Source organism: Acanthaster planci, linkage group LG04 (genome assembly GCF_054643075.1).
Source record: "Acanthaster planci isolate LZ-2023a linkage group LG04, COTS_SCS, whole genome shotgun sequence".
In the NCBI taxonomy this organism is placed as follows: Eukaryota; Metazoa; Echinodermata; class Asteroidea; order Valvatida; family Acanthasteridae; genus Acanthaster; species Acanthaster planci.
This window is the reverse complement of record NC_141780.1, coordinates 2,285,523-2,306,325: the sequence shown is the minus strand read 5'-3', so window position 1 is coordinate 2,306,325 and position 20,803 is coordinate 2,285,523. Positions and strand designations below refer to the sequence as shown.

The 20,803-nt window shown below is 41.9% G+C and overlaps 1 protein-coding gene across 1 annotated transcript in view; it reads left to right on the top strand.

Moving 5' to 3' along the window:
* The first annotated feature begins 342 nt into the window (after positions 1–342).
* LOC110986402 (uncharacterized) overlaps positions 343–20,803 on the top strand; it is a 25,635-nt gene continuing 5,174 nt past the window's right edge. Inside the window, exons 1-18 of the mRNA XM_022248249.2 lie at positions 343–1,087; positions 5,030–5,272; positions 7,495–7,629; positions 8,439–8,605; positions 10,154–10,270; positions 11,102–11,429; positions 12,239–12,425; positions 12,864–12,925; positions 13,561–14,202; positions 14,328–14,627; positions 15,826–15,935; positions 16,068–16,281; positions 16,830–16,931; positions 17,600–17,727; positions 18,362–18,508; positions 18,802–19,183; positions 19,635–19,834; positions 20,522–20,689. Of these exons, the coding sequence (XP_022103941.2) occupies positions 931–1,087; positions 5,030–5,272; positions 7,495–7,629; positions 8,439–8,605; positions 10,154–10,270; positions 11,102–11,429; positions 12,239–12,425; positions 12,864–12,925; positions 13,561–14,202; positions 14,328–14,627; positions 15,826–15,935; positions 16,068–16,281; positions 16,830–16,931; positions 17,600–17,727; positions 18,362–18,508; positions 18,802–19,183; positions 19,635–19,834; positions 20,522–20,689 (3,789 nt within the window). The 5' untranslated portion in view covers positions 343–930. The remainder of the gene's footprint in view (positions 1,088–5,029; positions 5,273–7,494; positions 7,630–8,438; positions 8,606–10,153; positions 10,271–11,101; positions 11,430–12,238; positions 12,426–12,863; positions 12,926–13,560; positions 14,203–14,327; positions 14,628–15,825; positions 15,936–16,067; positions 16,282–16,829; positions 16,932–17,599; positions 17,728–18,361; positions 18,509–18,801; positions 19,184–19,634; positions 19,835–20,521; positions 20,690–20,803) is intronic.

Here is a 20,803-nt window from a genome sequence, read left to right as displayed (position 1 = left end):
AAAGGTTCCAGGCAAAAAAATTTAGAAAATGGATGGATCGTAGGTAATCACCTATAGCAATTGAAAGCATCGTGTATTTGTCACTGGGGCCAAGCCTAATGCGTAGAGCACAGCCAGTTTTTACCCACGTTTAAAATGAATTGACGTGTAGTTCTCATATCCCCGTATGGGCTGGTCCAGTCACGTGACGATGACTGTTGACCCATTCATAGTGGTTCACAAACAATTATAGAGAGGAACATCCGTGATTCAAGGAAACTTCCATTGATTCAAGCACGGTGTTTTTTTCCTCCATGATTCAAGGAGACCTCTGCAACGCAAAGTTTCAGTTTAGCCATTCTTAACCTTGAAAACGTCCATTTTTCACGCTTTAATCTTGGGGAATATGCACACAAATCCCACAGTAATTTTGATAAGGCTGCGCACTAATTAAAACTTCTCATCATTCCTTGTCTCGACGGTTTTGACCACACCCCAATCTGTCAATGCAGTCAGGTAACCGTCTTAATCGCAGGTCCACTCCATCGAAAACCACAGCCTTGGCCACCGGCCCCAGACCCCACACGATCATATCAGTTTTGTGCAGTGTATAAGGCCCTGGCCTTCCTTGACATGCCTGAATTCAGTGTCATGCGTAAAATTTGCATGTTACCACAAAAGAGAGGTCACGCTTCAGTACCTATAAACTCTTTGCACGAGTCATCAAGCACCTACCTAGGCTACACAGGCAACTGACAAGTGACATACCACTAACTTCTCACCGTGACACAGGAACTCTACTGACGGCGGGCACCGTGGGCATAAATTTGCCAAAGGTGACGTTAACCCTACAACAAGAGCATAAACTTCTCATTATTCTACAGACCAAGACTGGTTTGAGTGAGGAGTCAACAACTTTTAAATTCGTTTCCGACAAACGTTGGGGCAAGAATGAATCGACGGCAAGTGTGGATGTTGAGGTTGGCGGTGATCGTGTTCATATCGTTGGGTACAGGTGTCAGTGTGGTGAACCCTCAAACCACTGTACCTCCGGACATGCCGGACCCAGCAACAACACTCGCTGGTGGTTCAATGACGACTCTCCAAGGTAAGTTGTGGTAGAGTGTTGGCCCTGGTGATTTTGCTCAACAGAAAGGCATTGTTGAAAGGCAAAAGGAGCAAACCCAAAGTTACAGTAAGACGGGGAAGAGTTTCATGTACGGACGCCAATAATTATTCCTACAGTGACCTATTAGCCATTAGAAAGCAAAAATATGTCCAGAAAAGTTAAATTTACATGATTTAAGGGGAAAAAACCAAGTTGCATATACATGTACACGCATATGGGCTGAGAAAGCTTTTAAAATTCTATAAAAACAATCACTAAAAATTCATGCATATTAATGACTAAAGTAAAGTTTCAGTGTAGCACAGGCTAGACACTGTCATGACTGTACATTGTTTCTGGTGACAAATCTCACAACATATACATGTACAACACTACATGTATTGCTTTTGTTGGGCTTGGCCTTCCAAAATGTGTTATGAAGATGATTCTTTGTAAAAATTGATATCGATAGTTTCCTTTCATTTGATTCAGTATAAAACCGAAACTTGAATATGTTGTACATGTTCATGTGTTGAAACATGTTACCAATTTGGGTGTGCTTTTTACTTTACAGTTATACAGACAGAATGTACTGTCCAAAACAACGTACAATGTACTTCATCATTATGGGAAACAAAATTGATTGGGATGTTTAACAATGCAAGTACTAGGACCTATCGTCATCCTGTCAGAATTGTGTTACCTAATATCCTGCTCGCTGATGACCCGTTATCTATTTCATAAAGCAAAACACTCTGCATGAATGAACTAAGTAAGCCTGGAAAAGAGCTCAATGACTTACAAAATAGATTTGCTTGGAATGCTCAGGCCAAATTTGGAATACAACAGTAGACCGAATAACAAATGGTTGTGCTTCCAAACACCTCTTAAAAAATAAAGCATCCCATGTACATACTTAATTTTTATAGGTAGTTGAAATATTTTAATTTTTGTACTCTGCACTTTTTCAGTAAAAAATTTGACTATGTCAGATCCAATAGTAGTACACTGCTACACATGTACATGTATGTACATGTACACATGTATGTACATGTATGTACATGTGTACATTAACAGCACAGGGGAAATGACTAATTGAGCAATTCACAAGTAAAAGTTGAAATTGAATTAAATTTTAAAAGCAGAGGGTGATGAGTATAACACACAAGAGCCAGCCACTTTCATGTCAAATCAAATTTTATTCATTTTTTTTTTCAAAATCTTAAACATTTTTAAAGGAAAAAGTAAACCTGTGCAATAATTGTATGATGTACATGTACATACATGTATACTGTAGTTGGCACCAGACTTTTTTTTATCCAATAGATTATTTTTTCAAATAAAAGTCCATGGTTTTTCATGATTTTTGCGGTTGACCTTAATACTTTGAAACAGGACTACACCTGTCTGCAATGCAAAACACAATAAAGGGGTTTAGTGTCATGTGCAATAGGCAACATCCACAACAGATGCCAGTTTTTCATGAGTCATAATTTCCACGGCGATGCATAACTGTTGCATCGTTACAGCCTTCATTTTGTCATTTGCGAGTCCAGGTGCTTTTCAACTTTCCCTGAAAGCAGAAATTATTTCAATTGTGTTGCAAGATCATGCACACCACTGAATAAATTTCTTTAACAATTCACAATGCCACCATTTAAAAACAAGACCTTGACACACAAAGTACTATCACATGTACATGTGCAAGTATGCTGGGAAGAAAAACTGGTATACTGTTTGAAAAGTGACCCTGTTCAACCAACCTGAATAAAGACTATTGTGTGCCCTGACATAAAAAGAAAGAAACGTTTGTCCACTCAAAAGGAGCCGGGACCTTTGATCCTTCCGTGCTGGACTGTCCCAGCAAAAGACGTTTGTCTGGACAGTCAATGGAGGTTTGATTTTGACCGGACGGACACGTACCATACACAAACAGTAATACACTGACAACAATTGATAGCTGACTGGATTTGCATATCAAGGTTCTTTTCCCAAACTCTTTTCAAAACTGGCCACATGGGCACTTGGATTTGGTTTGTGTGATAGTTAACAGGCACAGGCATCCCTGCGTACCCATTCCCAACGCACATGTACCATTCTAAAGTAACAACTCTGTTGATTGATTTCAAATGCTTCCATCTCTACCCACAGCTACATTGTACTTTTCAAGTTAAAAAGCGTGTATTTTTGCTGCTGAGTAAATTCCCCTGTAAACTGCTAAATGCTATTATGCTGCTGTTGCAAGTTATAAATGCATAAAACATACCCAAAAATCAGACATTGTACATTTATGTAGGATATGTTAGCATTGTTTTCGTTACATTTCACTTTAAAATAATGAAGAGAGCTGTGCATGCTTCATTTTTTTTTAACAGAGGGTTTTTTGGACTGTACAAATGTGGTTTGGGTATTGTAACAGGCAGGGGTGTGGCTGTGGGGGAGGGGTGCCCAGTGCCCCTAGGTGTCCCCTCCCCCCACTAAAAAATGAGGTAAATGGATGTTCAAATGATATTCAACAAGGCTAACAAAAGTTTGCCCCTGAAAACCACACCACTGAAAGCTGGTGCCCCCCCTTCCTGACTCCCCATAAGGTGCCGGTGCCATCTTGTACCCCTCACTAGTAATATACCAGCTTCCCCACCGGTAACAGGAAAAAGGGTGCCATACTGTTTTTTTGGTGTATAGAATAGGGTACTAGCCTGGTAATTTTCACAGGCAGTCACTTCCCAATAAAATGACCCTATCCTTATCCCTCTTATTACATAGGCGTCAATCGGTGAGGGCAGCGGTGTAGCGAGGGGGGGTGGTGGGTGTTGCACCCCCCCAATAATTCTTTTCAGTCAGCAAATAAAGGGTCAGTCGGCAAATGAAACTGAAATTGACGTCATGAATTATTGACGTACATCGTCGTTCGACCAGTCGGCAAATTGACCCTGGCACACCCCCTCAAAGAAAATGCCTTCGCTACGCCGCTGGGTGAGGGATGGGGGGACGTGTCCCCCAACTTTTCCAAGGGGGGATACTCTATCAATTGTCCGCCCCCCCACACTTTTTTCTTAAACCTAAATGAAAATGTACACCTTGCAAAAGCATAAATTTGTTTTTAAAAAATGGCTAAAGTCTGAAAGTAGCCAGAAATTGTTTCAGATCTTACCACAGAGCATCTATAATTATCTAAATTTTCCGGCCCCGGACCCCACCCTACTCAGAGCTTTGCACTCGCATTTGTTCTGATCAGGGCTATGTCCCCCCCTTTTTCAAAACAGATTAATGCCCCTGTCCCTCTACGAAATTTAAACCACCAAAATCTTTTTCAGTCTCCATCTGTATTGTTGGAAAGATTATAAAATGATTAATTGAGAGATGTAATGCACGTTTGCCTGATGGATCTCTAAATGCAATATACATGTACATGTAACATGTAAGGAAACAAAGTGTTCATTGAATGTGTAACTGCTCCAAAATACTAAACTTTTTTCTTGGAGCACCTGTATTTTAGGATACATGTACTGTCCCTTGCAGCAGAAAAGTGCAGTCTCTTAGACTGTTGCTTTGCAGGAAACCATATTAAGCAGCAAATGAAATGGTAAGGCTTCCTCATGTTCAAAAAACTCTGACTCTGGCTTTGAATCATACAGGACTCTATGGGTAATGGCTGAAGCCACTCTCGTACTCATGGACAAGTCTGTTCATGTATCTGATGTCAAACTGCAGCCAAGGAATTTTGGACACAGCCTCAAAATGAAGTGATTTTAGTTTTTTGCCGAGCACTTATTCCACAAAACTGGGATGATGCACATGTATGAAACAAAATGACCGCTGTGGTATCCGTAGGTTTACCTCCTTGAATGTTTCCCATGGACAATGGCTTTTTATTACACCTTTGTCAGCTTGGACATGGAACATCAATAAAACAACTTTCATTTCTTTATTGTCTTTCAGGGCTTCCAGATATTGTTATTGAAGGCTGCCCTCCGGTGGTTCAACCTGCATACGTTCAGAATTCCTTTATTCAAGTGGCCATCAGTTGGATTGAGCCATTTTCCCCTACTCTTGGGGTGGACCGTTCGACCAACACCCCCCCAGGAACTCGATTTGGTGTCGGAGTTTCTGAAGTCAGTTACACCTTTGTCGACACTGGTGGAAATAAAGCATACTGTGTATTCAATGTTACAGTGCAGCTTCGTAAGTGTGGGCTTGAATTTTGCTCTGTAATACATGTAGTACACACTTCACAAGAACTAATTGAAATAACTCGACATGATATCTTTGTGGGAACAGGTGGGTGAAGTTGGTGGTACGTCACCACATCACCGCATCACACGTGTATGCATATGCCACTCCAAATGAGTTTTCATAACTCAACTCTGTCTAAAATGTGAATTAAGTAGAGAAACTCTTTGGTGTTTGTGCCTGCGCCTGGTGTAACTGCTCAAAACTTTGCAAATGCAGTCTAAATTTGGCATTGCATGTACGTACTTTGTAAATTGTGCATGCATGATGTCTTGATGTGCATCCTCAGTAGCTCACAGGATGCCATGTTTATTCACTAGATGCCATGTTTATTCACTAGATGCCATGTTTATTCACTAGATGCCATGTTTATTCACTAGATGCCATGTTTATTCACTAGATGCCATGTTTATTCACTAGCCTTTATTCTAACGCACCTCTTGCTGGTCTGTCATCCCATTTCCTTCCTCCATGGTCGTCCTGGCCGGCTTAAACAAGGTCACTCAGAGTTCATGATACATAGGCTGATGCACGAATGGCAAACTGGCTTTGTACCAAAACACATCACATGCGTTTAATTTCTGGAGTAGGCCGTACTGTGCCCAATTAGGCACTATTGTCAAAATATTTTACTGGTTAAAGTGCCCTCACATGATACCGGTGAGAAGAGTAAACAGCAACTCAAAACTGAACCAAGGGAAAAGTGTTGTTGAATTAAACCAGTTCAGTTTTAAAAGCACCGTAATGATTCACCTCTTATTTTATATTTTGGTGCGTTATAAAACATCTCTATGGGCTGGCATAGTTTGGTCAGTTTGACAGGTCCTTGCCCCCCCTTTCTTGCATGTACATGTATTTCTCTTGGCCCTTCAACCTCAGGAATAGGACTCCATACTTGTCACTCACCTGCCCTCTGGGTGCATAGGCAAGCACTAGTGACCTCTTCGTTACATGCAGTCAACATGCAGGGTACCGAAACGTGTGTTTATTAAGTTAACTCTAGTGATAATAAAATGATAGGACCAGACATAGTCCTTTGTTATAAACCGAACTTTGTGTAAAAACAAACAACGCTCACAAATTCAAGAGATTGGGATTCTTAAATTTGCTCTTCAGAACAGCACTTTTGTCTTAGTTCTGTGTTCTTTGCTGTGAATGAGTGACCTCCCTTGTGACTGTGTTTTAGCCAACCAGCATTAAAAACCAGCAAAAGACGTGTTGGGAAAACATATATTAACAGTGTTCAAATGCACTTAAAAAGTATATCAACTGTGAGAAATGTGTTTGATATGAATGATCAAAGCAGTTGTGATATCAATCATTTTAATTTGTTAAAGTGGCCAAAGCAAGCAAAATCCCATTAAACTCAACGTGTGGTGAGGAGTTGACAAACATGGGATGGGCATGTTTAGACGTTGCCATGGATATGACATCACTCCATCATATCCATGCCCCGGAAAAGATTGCCGAAGGCTTTTCCTTCTTACTGCCTGAGTGAATTATTATGAAGTCACCAGTAATATGCCTTTTTTTTACATTTTCAATATTCTGTTTTACAGGAAAATTGTTTTCTAGAACTTAACTGTAAAAAATGAGATTTAGTTTCACTGCGTACATGTTACTTGAAATGTTTTTATTTTTACATTATTTTTTCAGTGCCTGAAGTTTATTTTGGGAACAAAGCATACGTGTACATTGCATGCAATTTCTATTTAGACAGTTAGTGGGGTGCAAATTGACTGGAAATTGACCGAACTAAGACGGGAACCGTGCTCACAATCATTGCCAGTATAGACTCTTTGTCAGTACATACTTAACCCAACATCATCAAAGTTCTTGCCCAAAAGTGAGGGGTGGGGGAAGGTTGAGTGTTGAGTGTACAACCCTTCTACATTTACATGTAGTATCTGCTACTCTGTCTACAAGAATAAGAAATGTTTCATCTTGTTGACATGACGGATGGATTTCAAAGATTTACAACCACATGGAGCTTTGTGTAAGTTGTTAACAATTTAATTACATTGTGTACAAAAATGGTGCTTCAGAATAATTCTTGCCCTCCAATCTCAACTGCGAGTTTGGGAAAAAAGTACCGCACGCAGATGCCGTCACCTTTTTCTCCCAAAGGAGAGTTGAGGTTGTAGCTGTGTTGTTGGTGTTTGCTTTTTTAACAGAGTGCCCAGTCATCACAGATCAACCATGCAATAACGGTGTGTGCGTGCCCAGGTCAACTTCGTGTGATGGCTTCAACGACTGCGGGGATAATGCACCATGGGGATCGGATGAAGGTTTTGGCGAGTGCCCAAGAAGTGAGTGTCATGTTTACTGGGAGGATCCCATGAGGATTCCCATGGCAACGTTCAAAATAGCCAATTCCAGATGGATGAATAAGTTGTTCTGTGATGTCCACTCACTGAACCAAAAGCAAACCTTCTCATGTTCTTGTACGTGTATGTGTTAAGTGATGGGTCTGGCAAATTACCTTGTTATAACAGGGACCTTGTATTATCAGGAATGAAACAATGAGTTAATGAAACAAATGGCTGGGACCTACAATTTTGCTTGTTACAAGCAGAATCTTGTATTAATTGTGCTTTTATTAACGAGGTTTGACTGTCATTTGCTTCACTTATTCACTCTTAGAAATTAAAGATTGTGTTCTAAAATCTAAAACCCATATGTTAGATGCGACAGGGACATAAAAGGTTCCTAACTTTGGAATATTACATTTTAGCGTGCACTTTATACATGTAGCCTTTGGGTTGTTTTTGCAAAGTGTAAATGAAAAGTGGAGCCATTTGTTAAGTATACAGCGTAGTTTGGTGTGCCTCATTTTTGCAACTCATTAACCAGTGTGCAAATTTGTAGTTAAAATGAAGAGAGAAATACACAGGAATTTTGTGCTCCACAAATATGTCGGCATTACCTTGACTGTGACTTAACTGATCGCGATGTTGACCTGAGCAGTCATGTACTTGTAGGTAGAGCAAGGATTTGACCCCTGCTAAGGTGTAGAAGGACATCTGCAGATACAGGTGTGTACATGTTTGTGATGGCAGGCTTGGCAGCGTCAAGAAGTGTTCTCTCAGTAAATGTTGTGATTTCACACTTTTCATAGACCAACAGTGTTCCTCTGCATCGGCGATGCTTTACAATGCATGTGCAGTTCCAACTCTGTGGACAGACGCAAGAGAGGCAGTGTCCCGGTCAGTGAGGGGAACGGGAAATATTGTCTTCAAATTCACGGCACCTAGCGACGCAACGGACAGAACGTACTTGTTTAGAGTGAGCATTTGTATTCATCACGTCTGGAGGTCCGTTCACCCTCCATGTAAAAGTGAACACGTAGATACACATTTTCAATGCTGTGCCAAAACCAATTTCACTAGATATTGGTGACAGCATGGAGGAACGACACAGACGGAATGACAACCCTGACACATCAAAGTGCTTGATGATCATCGCCACCTGGTCAGATGAACAATAGTAAACATTCCAAAAATGCCTGATTACTGCCTGCTGCTTAGCTGGACAAGTGGGGCCAGTAATATTGTAACAATATTTGAGGTGTTTTCTTTGGAATTAACTACAACCTTATCGCAGTGACCAGGAAACAGAAAGAAAAAATATCTGACATTAGATTTACTTTTGCCACTTTGAATAATTTTTTTTAAAAAGATTTTGATACCCTTTTCCGTTATTCATGCATATATTTGTAATTTTATTTTGTCACTCCAAAACATCAGTTTTCAAAGTCTTTGTACGAGTTTGGCTAAGACTGGCCAACAGCATGCTGAACACCACAGGACAATTAAGCTCACGAAAAACAAAGTGCGCTGTTTCATCACAGGGAGTGATCCTGAGATCTCATAAAATACCTTTTTGTGTCAAATAATTCAAATAAAACTCAAAATCTTACAAACAGCTGGGCTATTTATTCCCCAAAAGAAGTCCAGAAGAAAGCATTCGATAAGGGCAACAACTGCACATGAACGCTTCGGGTATACAGCCTGATAAAAGCAACTGTGCAAGCACTAAATTTGATGTTGTTGTCAGTTCATACCAAGCACCAACGATGGCATGAATATTCAACTTCCTATACTGCAGTACACAACGTTTTAGGGATGCAGATTACCAACGAAAAATTGCGGCGATGATCATGGGGTACAAAGGGAGCTTATGGTTGCAGAACAGGTGGTGGGTAGCAGGCGTGCGCTGCGCTCTGGCTATGGACATGCCGGGCATGCCAGAAAGTGGTAATCGGCCAGATGTTATAGCCTGGACAGTTCAAACTCCTTCTGTGTCCTTCCTCCATGGTGAGAGGGTTCAGTGCAGCTCATCACCAACTTTGCTAATTGCCCTGAAGTGAAATATGAACCTGGTCTACAGTAGATTTGGGAACAAGTTTCACTGTTCTGCAGAATTTAGAACACTTCTTCCGTTCTGATTAGGTGGGCATACAAGGATGGATCCAGAACCCGTTTCTTTTCGGGGTGAAGGGGGCACAATTGTCTTTTAGGAGAGGGTGCAGAAATTGAACCATTCTCTTAACATTTTAAGGTTTTTTGAGACCAATTTTTGAAACGCTTTTGGAAGGATGGAAAATGAAGTAGATCTCCAACATTGCCTTTCCAATTATTTAAGAAAAATTTACATATTTTTGTCCGTTCTTTTTAGGGGTGGTGCCCCTGTTTGTCCCTCCCCCACCATCTACATGTACGCATGCAAATTAAACCCAAGTACATTGTACCTGACACTCAAATTTGAATACCAACCATATGCTCATTAATGATACATGCTGTGACAGTAGTAATACGGTTACCTTGTCTACAGGTCAGGTTGAATGTCACAGACATCATCGATCTACAGTCAAAAGAATTAGTGTCACCCACCATCTTCATCAATATCAGTCTCCCAGCATCTGTAAAGACTACAACAGTACGGGCTGCAGTAAGTACATGTGCACTTATACATGGGGCCTTGTGGGGTACCGGAGCAATGGAAAGTACCCCACAAGGCCAGTGTTTACCTTGTGGTTGGTACCTCACAAGAGTTTCACGAAACTGATTTGGAAATAACTCAAAAGGGGAAGTTTTTGATGGGTAAAAATCTGTCACAAATTGAAGTGTTTTTATATAAGGGACATACGGTCGAAATTTCAACCCAGGAGAGTGAATTTGGTTTAAATTGGAGTGATTTGAAATTTTTTGTGTGATGTGTGGGAGTTGTGTACATGAGAATAAAGGAAATACCCCACAAGTATAGCTGTGTAAGGATGGGTGAACATGTTTTGCTCATCCTGTCACAATATCATTAGCGATAGGTTTCCCTTTTCCTGAGTATTGAGGAAAGATGGACAAATAAATACCACAGAGTTTAAGTGAGGAATGTTTTTACAGTGGTAAGTCACAGCTTAAAAGGAAATCCCCCCAAAAGGCATGAGGTTCAACGTCTGCTGTATGCTGTCGTGGAATATGTAAGGAAAATTCTTCAGCGTGCTTTAAGTGACATATTCCTGGTTGAGACACCATTTTTGCTTTGTGTTATTAATGTTACATCTCTTATCCCATAGCATTGTAAGGAGAGAAGACAGCTTAGTGTTGGTGACATGAAACTTTCACTGAAGTACGGTAGTTTGGTTTTGTTTGTTTTTCAAACCTGCAGGGTATTTTTATGTAAGAAGTCATGTCTCGGGGTTTGTCCGTAATATGAGAGTTATGCCAGGGCATTAAATGCAATTCTGAGTTAGAAACAATTTTGTGTGTCATACGACAAACACAGGTTCCCCGTGGACTGAGTGCAGAAAGTTTTGTGGAACTGGACCTGCGTCAGCCGTTGGTCGTCCGACCAAGCGAGGAGATTGAGGTGACGATGGAGTTTGACGAGAACATCTTGGACAGCCCACCCCCATTTCCTGCTGAGAGTAGAAACCGGTCCAGCGTTGGCGTCCGGTTTAGCACCTTCACGGCTGGATGTGACAACAGAGCCTGTCTGGATGCCTTTGTCACCTGGAAGACATTGGCTACCTTCTCTAGCAGACCTGATGTCCGACCATGCGGCATTCCAGAACAGAATGAAATCCTGTATAGCATCTACGACTCGTGCCTGGGTAAGCTTACCCAGAGACGCCTGATTTTATTCAGAATGTTTGGGTCCTACATGTACATGCAACAACATCACATGTGTTTCAACATGTGCGGTTCTTACAACCACGGCATGAGCATGTCTGAGCATCCAGAAATTTGGCATGTGTTTGGTGGTGTGAAATCACAGTGCACGATGGTCAGCCTTTACAATACTTGTTATATACCCTGGACAAATTATGGTCTTTCAAAGATATACTTTTGGTTGAGGAGGTGTTAAGAACGGGTGCTGCCCTGATATGTCTGTGTAAGGGCAAAACCTGTACTTGAAATTATAGGCTGTTGACAAATTGATGGTATTGCAGGTGCTTTTGCACAATTTCCCATTGTTTCACACTGAAAGTTTTCTCTAGCATTTGTTAGGTGAGCTGTCAATATGCATAACCTGTCATTACGCACTGAGCCCTCACTGCTTTGGAAATTTCCTTCAGTACTCTTCTCAGGAAATCAGAAATCTCCGACTCTGGTTTCTTTATTTGACTGTTTCATGATATAGACCTCATCCAAAGTTCTTTGAGTGTCTTTCGACCTTCTTGATGTGCTACTTTTGGCCCATGTATGGTTTTAAAACAGTCCACCAGATCCTCTGGTCTGTCATCAAAGAACTTGACCATTTTAATTGACACTGTAGATAGACAGGTTTTCTGTTCATTTTGCCCAAAGCCAGTGTGGATGATAAAATTTGCCAAAAACTCATGACATCCATTGGAAAAAAAAAGAGAGCCAGAATAGCACTTCAGTGAGATTTTTTTGTCTGAAAATCCCCCCCCCCCAGCTCCGCCGACATTTGGATTTGTCAGTCCAAGTGTGTCGTCATTCCTAGAGGATAACGTGGTCCTGATATGCGTCGGGCATGGGGTCTTTCCACCGTCGGTCATGTGGTACGACAGCAACATGAATGTGGTGGCATCTGGCTTTGGCTCTGCTGCCTTAGATGTGACTGTTTCATTCCAGGCACAAAGGTTGGTTTTCTCGTGGTTCTGGTACTGTTTGTTGACAAGGTAACACCACACAAGTGGTAATAACTGGACATATGGGGAGGGAGGATAGTGGTTCCACTCTCAAGGAACTGTAACTCAAAACTTGCATGTTGAATGCAGTCTTTGGAAATTAAGATCGCAAACTGTACCCACCTTTTAACATCATGGACTTTGCTTTTCCAAGCGCTCATTTATGCCTTTGAGGAAGATTCTGTCTGGAATGAAATACAAGTTAATCTGCCTTGTAAGGTGTGTCGGAGTTTCATGTAAGCTTGACATTTGGCAGTTTGGGAGAGAACCGAGAACCAGTTCTGACTGTGTAGTTCCAATTATTTTGGGCTGGTAATCGCTCTTTTTGTAAACCAGTGACGACCTGCGGTTTGTAGTGCCTGATCTTTGGATTTTTTTTAACTTCTACAGTTTTACTTGTGTGCTTGAGGAACGCATATCTTATGAAGAGACTGTGACGGTCTCATACTGGGGTAAGTACGAGTATGTGAACACCGGACGATATTTGTTTGAATGAATTTTGCCTGGTCTTACTTAATTAAAGAAATTGAATTATTTGTAGTGTGTGGGCAACATTTAAGGGGATCATGTCGTACCACCCATTTTTTTCAAGACCGGTCCACCAAAACATACTTATGTCTACTGCCGTGTTCAGTGCGCATGCAGTTATGGGGCCTTCAACTTTAAATGACGTACCGTAACAGCAAAAACCATATATTGGATAAGTTGAAACTTCACATTTGTGTTTTATAAATGTTGTTATATGCATGCTATGTTTCAAATGTTTCAACTTGGCATTGGTCAACTGAGTTCTTAATGATCCCCTTCCCTGGGCTGTAAGATGCCCCAAAATATCGTGGCTCATTTTGGGTTAAAATATAGAGGTTTACATACTGCATGTTCGTACAGACCACTGAAAAATGGTTGTATGCTTTGGACAAAAGAAGTTGAGAAAATATATATGGGATACCTCACATGCGACACCCTGTGTGGTGCTAACTACAGAGTCGTCGTGCTTCAGTTGATTCTAATATCTGGTCCAAAGCACACCCTCCTACTGAAAACAATCCCAAAGATGGAGTTAGAAAACTTTCGCCATCTCTTCCAGGTGAGGAATGCGAGAATCTTTATCTTGAGGTTCGCGGCTTCCCATTCCAGATGGAAACTCCATGCCTTTCCGCAACATCTTTATCAGGAAGTTCCTCAGGCCGGTCACCCTTTTCCCCAGAGTTTTCATTTTCAATTGGACAGGCTGTGGTGGCCCACAGATTCACCATGGATGCATCGGCTCTTAACCCAGGTAACATTGACGAGGGCAACCCAGATTATGGAGATAGCGGACCATCTGCAGGAGGTGTTGTGTTACCGGTTCGGCTCACTGTGTCCTTGCCCTTAAGGCGCAAGCGCAGGGGTGTGAACACTGACATATACTCGAGAGAGTTCAGGAACCTTTATGTACCGCCCTTCGGGGATGTTACCTTAGACCTCGACCCGCCAGTCTCCCTGGCTGCCAACAGTGTCATTCTTTTCAGCGTCACGGTCCTTCAGGAGCAAAGATTCTTTGAGAGTCCACCACCTCCGCCGGCTCGGCTGGAAGTTCTGAGTTGCGCCCAGGGCAACAACTCCTTCTGTGACGACTTCCTCCCACAGTGGTCTCAAAAACAGCAGGATTTTGAGGAAAGTGGATGCCCCCAAAGGAGAAACCTTCAGCTGCTGTCCTATCAGATTTGTCTTGGCTCATCAACGGCTGGTGAGTACGACGTAAGGTACCCATTTGGAACCCAGTATGCAACAATGCACTACATCCCACTGAGACCTAGCCGTTCAGATATACATGCATCTATGAACACTGTTTGATTTTTTTACTTACCACAGTGCCCAAAGTCGTTACTCATCCAAGGTCAGTGGACGTTGTTTTGAGGCCAAGTAACAATGAGGTAGAGGAAGGGACAGCCATTATGACTTGTTACATCGAGAATGCCGTGACGTACGAGTGGTACAAAGTGGCTCCCGTCCCTGGTCGGACACTCGTCAAGAGTGGCAGCACACTGTCGTTTACGATTACTCAGTTCGACAATCCCAGGGTCCAAGGCTCGTACATGTGTGTCGGTAAAGGCGGCACACCTTACGATGACATCAGCCAAGAAACCCGCCCAGCTACTCTCACTGTGGACGGTATGCATAGTTGTAGGAACCACACCTGACCAGTTACTGTAAAAATCAGATAAACCCCCAGATTTCTTTTTTTTGTCCTCAAATTCCAATCCCAATTTGGTCACTCAGAGATCGGTCTCAAGTCAATAGCAAGTTATTTATAAGAGGAAAATTGTTATGGTCTAACCATAAAATACTGAAGTAATACACGATTGACATCGGAACAAAATGTTGTTGGAAGGTTGTGAAGAAGATATTTTTAGCTATCACGCAAGCACGAGTGGAAGACGGAATAATGTAGTGTGTTTGTGTCCCGTAGGCCACAAGGCCAAAGGCTGAGGGGTATATGAGACACTGACACACTACATTATTCCTTGTTCTACAAGCACGAGTGTGATAACGAATAATACTAGCTTGCTTGAAGATACAATGAAGAAAGATATACTAAAGAAATGAAAGGGGCCTATCGCACTTTACATAAAAACAAGAAGACGAAAGATATCATACGGCGCACAACCAAAACAGTAACACCATTGTACCACAATTCTGCTATTTCTGCAGGGGAATTATTTGTGTTTTAACTTATTTCAATAACAACAGGGCATACAAGAAAGGAAATTGTTCAAAGTGTACGTGTACATGCCTTTAAACACAAGTGACGGTCAGCACAGGCAGACACGCCACTTTTGAGTTTACAGTCATACAGATGTGCGTTTGCTTTTAGCATAAAATAGCGCAATGCGTTGAGTTAGAACAGTGCATTATGCAGGGTTTGATATGAACCATGCATTACATGTATATCGCTCTGTTTGTTGCCATGGATCGACCAATCAGCACTGAGAATTCAAGTTTGCCTGAAGATAATGTGACTTATCGAGCCTGGGACTAACTTGTGATTGGATAGTAGTGATCTACATGTAATTAAAACTCAACCTGTGTCATAGATCTTCAGCTTCCAGATAGTGCATAGTCTCTGCATAATGGACTTATTGAATGCCAAAGGAATTAGTGTGGCAACAAACCTGGGAATTTCTGAAAGTTTCTTTTAAGTTCTGGTAAAAATTGAAAATGTGACCCATTCTGTGCAAAGGAATCTTCATTTTATTACTTGAGCCATGGGTAGGAAATAAAAGTAGGAGTCTTTGTAAATTGTAAGAAATACTAAAGTGTGTTCAGTAAATGGTTAAAACGTGAATTTGAATGATTTTTCTTTCCGCAGGCTTTTCCATGTTCAAAGTGATGGCAGCAATAGATCGAGTTTACACACCAAACCTGACTAATCCAAACAGCACGGAATACACAATGCTGTGGAACGAACTCCGCTCGCACGTAAGAACTAGAGATAACTTTTTCTTCAGGTGTCAGAAGAATATTTTGGACTTTTAAAATGTGGAAAAAGTACATTTCTGTCAATGTTTTTCCTAGACTGATTTAGTTTCATTTTCACTGTTCTTTGCTCAGCTTGATTCTGCACTGGGCGAGTTTGGAACGTTAAGCACCAATCTTGACCTGGTAGGCTTCACACCCGGAAGTGTAGTTGCTGACATCATCCTGTACGTTGGTCAGTCCAACATGGATGACGGCAAACTGGCAGATTTCATTGCTGGAGCAATCCGTGATGCACCATCCGAGACTCTTACGTTCCTCCCCGGTAGTATCATGGTGCTCAGTCTGGGTAAGTAGTATGAAAACACAGCCAACCGTTTGCAGATGAACATGTTGACCAGTGACCCAAATCTCATCTTCAGGCCGAATGGAAAACAAAATGTGCGACAAGAAACTTGGGAAAATTTCCACGGGGGAAAATGCAGAAGGCATTGACTGTTTACGTTCTTACAAACCTGATAAATGTATGGATATTAGAGTAACCTTGCTTTTTGCCTTGCAAGATATTCCTTCCTCTGCTCCAGCTGAAAGAGAATTGAAATTTTGACTGAGAAGCAGAAGGCAAAAGCCTGTATCTTAAAGAAGGAAAGAAATGACTGTTGTTGGTGATTTTATTTACCCAAAAAACATTTTTAAGCATAAACAGTGAACTAGAGTAGTTAAGATTCTGTGATATACATGTACAAGGCTTTGTGAGCATTCTTAATTTAACATTGATACAAATGTCCAGGGCTTGATCTCCACACACATTGCTGTGTATAGTTTTGTGGTTTGCTGGTTAAAAACGTAGCATTTTACATCAATCTTTCATTGCTTTTCTTTGATGCATGTATGTAGTCACCTGCCTCGGTGAGGAAGTGGATGGTGTGACATTTCCCCAGACCAAAGTCGGAGGCATTGCCGAGTCTGTGGAACAGTGCCCACTGTCAACCTCCAAGGGTGAGAGGTTAAACTCAGATTGCACTTCACACTAGTGAATTTTTGTGCAAAGCAGACCAACGTTCTGTTATAAAAAAGGTCATCCCTCTCCAGGCTCGTAGGCTTGGGAGGGTTCGAACAACCCCCCCCCCACTCGCTTCTGAGTTCTGCTTGTTGGTGGTCTTTTTTGTACATGTGTACTGAATATTTTAAATATACCATAATATTCGGCATACAAGCCACGGCTTATACGTTGATTCTCAAGCTCAAGGTGACCACGATTCTGAATATTAATGAGTCAATCTCCAGTCGTATGTACCGTCAGGAAGTTCGGCAAATATCCACATCTCAGGTGTGTCAAAGGGTTTGAAATCAAAGCATTATTGTTAAGCTTATTCAATATCAAAAGCTACATTGTACAAGTCTTACATGCAACCGTTGGTTCTCGACAGACATCCAGCTTTTCAATGTTGTTTTCTAAAGCACATTGTGATAGGCCTTTGTACAAACATATGTGTTCACAGTGCCCAAAGTTCCACTTTTTGGTTTGACGAACCTGCCGAGTCTCTGGTCAGGCAACAGGCCTGCTCTCTCATTAAAATCAAAACGCTTCCAAGAAATCGGGAACTTTTACAAGTCACTTGGGACAGCACACAACGAGCTCCTTTTCTGTTTTATTCCTTTTCTAGCTGGTATGCCGCTTGGGACCAGGGCTTGCGCTGGCGATGTGCTGTCCCCAGCTTACTGGCTGGAACCGGTTCTGGTGGATTGCACAGAGGGAGACAATGTCAACATTCTGCTTGGAGACCTGTCCAGAGTCAGTCCACCAAGTTGTGGTTTTTCGATACTCATGATGACTCGATTACAATTTGAAAACATAGTGTAGATGAGGGATATTGAAGGAATGTTGGCACGTTTAATGGAAAATAATGAATTTCTGCTTCCATCGCAAGAAGGCAAGAAAGAATTGAAAAGGGGGCTCTTGCTAGGCCCCAGTTTAGTTGGACAGAATGCCAGATTTGATGCCGGATCATGCAGAAAATCAACCAAGGCAACGAGAGGAAGAAACGATCGCAGTAAATTTTAGCCACTCTACTTTTGTTTGCTTTATAAAATGCCAAGGACTGGTTTGGGTCTGTCCTGAGCAAAAATCTTTTCCAACTGTATTCTTTAGTCTTGAACATGACTTTGATAGAAATGGACAAACAGCACTTGTAGTCTTGTACCAACGTAAACATGTATCTTGGTGTTTAAGTGCGATACACGAAATTCTGCTTTATACACAGAAGGGGGCCCCCAAGAGTCCGATACTGTCCAGCTACCCCGCTACATTACTTCCTGTCAATGAATTTGTTGCTCGCATTAACTTTGTCAATTTCACTATGAAAATAGTCTCCTAACGGAGGTACTCTGGGAACATGTCAAACGCTGAGTATTGTTCTGTTTTGCAGGTTAATGTAACGAGTGATAATGTCGGAGAGGTTGCAGAAGAGACAGTGATCCTGACATCCAATTACACTGGGATTGATGCCTCAGGGATCATGGCAACTGCCGATATTCTGGAGAAGATCGTGATTGCTGGAAACTCTTCCGTAGAGGTGAGAGTGCCTAGGTCTCTGTTTGTTCGCAATGAGGTCACTTCATTTCATCCGTTCAAGCCCGCTATGGCTACCAAAACATGGAGGCTGGTCCCTGTTTTCTACATGGTGTGGATTGGAGTGGCACTACTTGGGTAACTTTCTAGGGAAGCAACTACTGCGCCCAGTGTTTGGGGGAAGTGATGAAAGCTGATGAATTATTGGCTTGTTTAATGTCGTTCGCATTCAATATGCACCATGTACAGGGTGACTATTGGTGCTGACATGCATGTTAATCTGCTGTGTGGACATAGGTTGCTGGTGACGTCGTGAGGGTTGTCAACAACATCCTACAAGTTGACCGGGAGACCTACGAGGACCTCGGTGAGGACACCTCGCCTTCTCGCATCATACGCGCCCTGGAGGACTACATCACAGCACTGCAGATGAGCGAGGTAGCTGGTAACCTGACAGTGGTGGAGAGTTACGTGGCGGTGTCGGCAGTCCTTGTGCCCCAGGATTCCCTCCAACTGGGCTTGGGCTTTGCTGCTGTGCCGCTCAGCCCATCGGCTGAACCCCAGGACCCCCTGACTGATGAGGATGTCGTTGTTTACTATGTGCCGTCTGCAGTTCCTGTCGCTGAGGTCAAAGCATCAATCAGGCTTCCACCAGAGATTCTGAATTTCATATCTGGAGGTATGCATACAGTTACAGAAATACATGAACTAACCTTTGACCAGCTTACTAAAGAAAAGCATGTGTACTTTCTTCTTTTTGGTAGAAATTTAGTCATTTTTCTTCAAAGTTTAAAAATTCATATTGTAGACAACATCACTGTACAGGGTTTTACCAATTTTCCAAAGCAATATCTTGCTGAAGTTTTATGGTACATTCTTGCTTAAAATGTTATTCAGTTCAGATCCATAGGCATTTATTTTGAAGTTCCCAACGAACCAGAACAAAGTCAACTAATGCAAAGTACAATGCAGTGGTATTTATGTCAAGGTTAATCACATCTTTTATGAGAGTCTGGTATTGTGCCGTTTCAGTCTTTTTTTATGGAAACGCTGAATTAAGAGAAGAGGAGGATTTTCTTTAGATCAGTTTGTGTTTGAAACCGACACATTGTTATCGTGCATTCCGTCAGGTGACTCCGTGCCCATCAGCTTTTTCTTCTACCAGAGCACCAAGCTGTTCCGGTCGCCCAAACTACGGGCCGCTGCCAGGCCGGCGGACAAATTCAGCCGTGCCCTCGGTAGCTACGTCATTGCTGCTACTGTAGAAGGAGTCAGGGTGCAAGACCTGCCCATGGAGGCTCCTGTTGTTAGCGCATTCCTTCCCGTTAACGTAAGGACAGAAACGTTCTTCCCTGTTGATTACGCCGTAACCGCTCGAGTTGAAGAAAATCTCATTTTTGTGAGACACCATCGAAGTGTGTTCAGTAAAGATATTTCGCACTTTGACTTCATCATGCGAAAAGTTGGAGAATGCACGTAGCAGCCCCACTTTTTTTCCCAGTGGCCTCACATAAGTAGTTGGAAAAAAAGTAGTACTCGAGAAATGCATCAACCAATGCAGTTATTCAATGCAGTGTTCGCTGTTAGTTTCATTTCCTTGATAGATTATTTGCCAAGGTAATTTTCATCTGAGCGATAGAAACACTGCCTTGAATGCACATTTGCATATTTTCAAATCTGAAATGTATCAAACTGCTGATGTGGTCGTTTCATTTCTACATCATTAGTAGAACCATGGGCGCGACAATGAAACTATTTGGTCTTACAGAGTTATATTGAGTGGGACATATGGTGAATTATTGCATGATATATATTCTCCTTCAAAGTATTCCCCCCAGATATGCCCATCCCATATAATCCCTATATATTTCGCCCATCATAAAAATACAATTGATATGTTAATTATGCACTACTAGTGGCATTACGGAAATAAATGTTGATGGATTGAATCATATATTCCCAGTATATTTCCTTTTTACATAGTTCCCCCATTATATATTCCCCCCCCCATCACCAGGTGAGCAATCCAGGGAATACAGTGAATGGATCAGAGTGCGTATTCTGGGATTTCAATTTAAACGGCGGCTTTGGTGATTGGTCCACGGAAGGATGCCGGCAGGTCACCATCAACAACAGTCGCACCGTGTGTCACTGTGACCACCTGACCAGCTTTGCTGTCATTGTGGTAAGCCACCAGTCGAACCACTCTGTCCGCGCATACATTATTAGTTATCTTTGTTTCTTCAATGTTTGTTTTGGCAAGTTAGTGGTTGTGTACAATTTTATGTGTAATGTGACG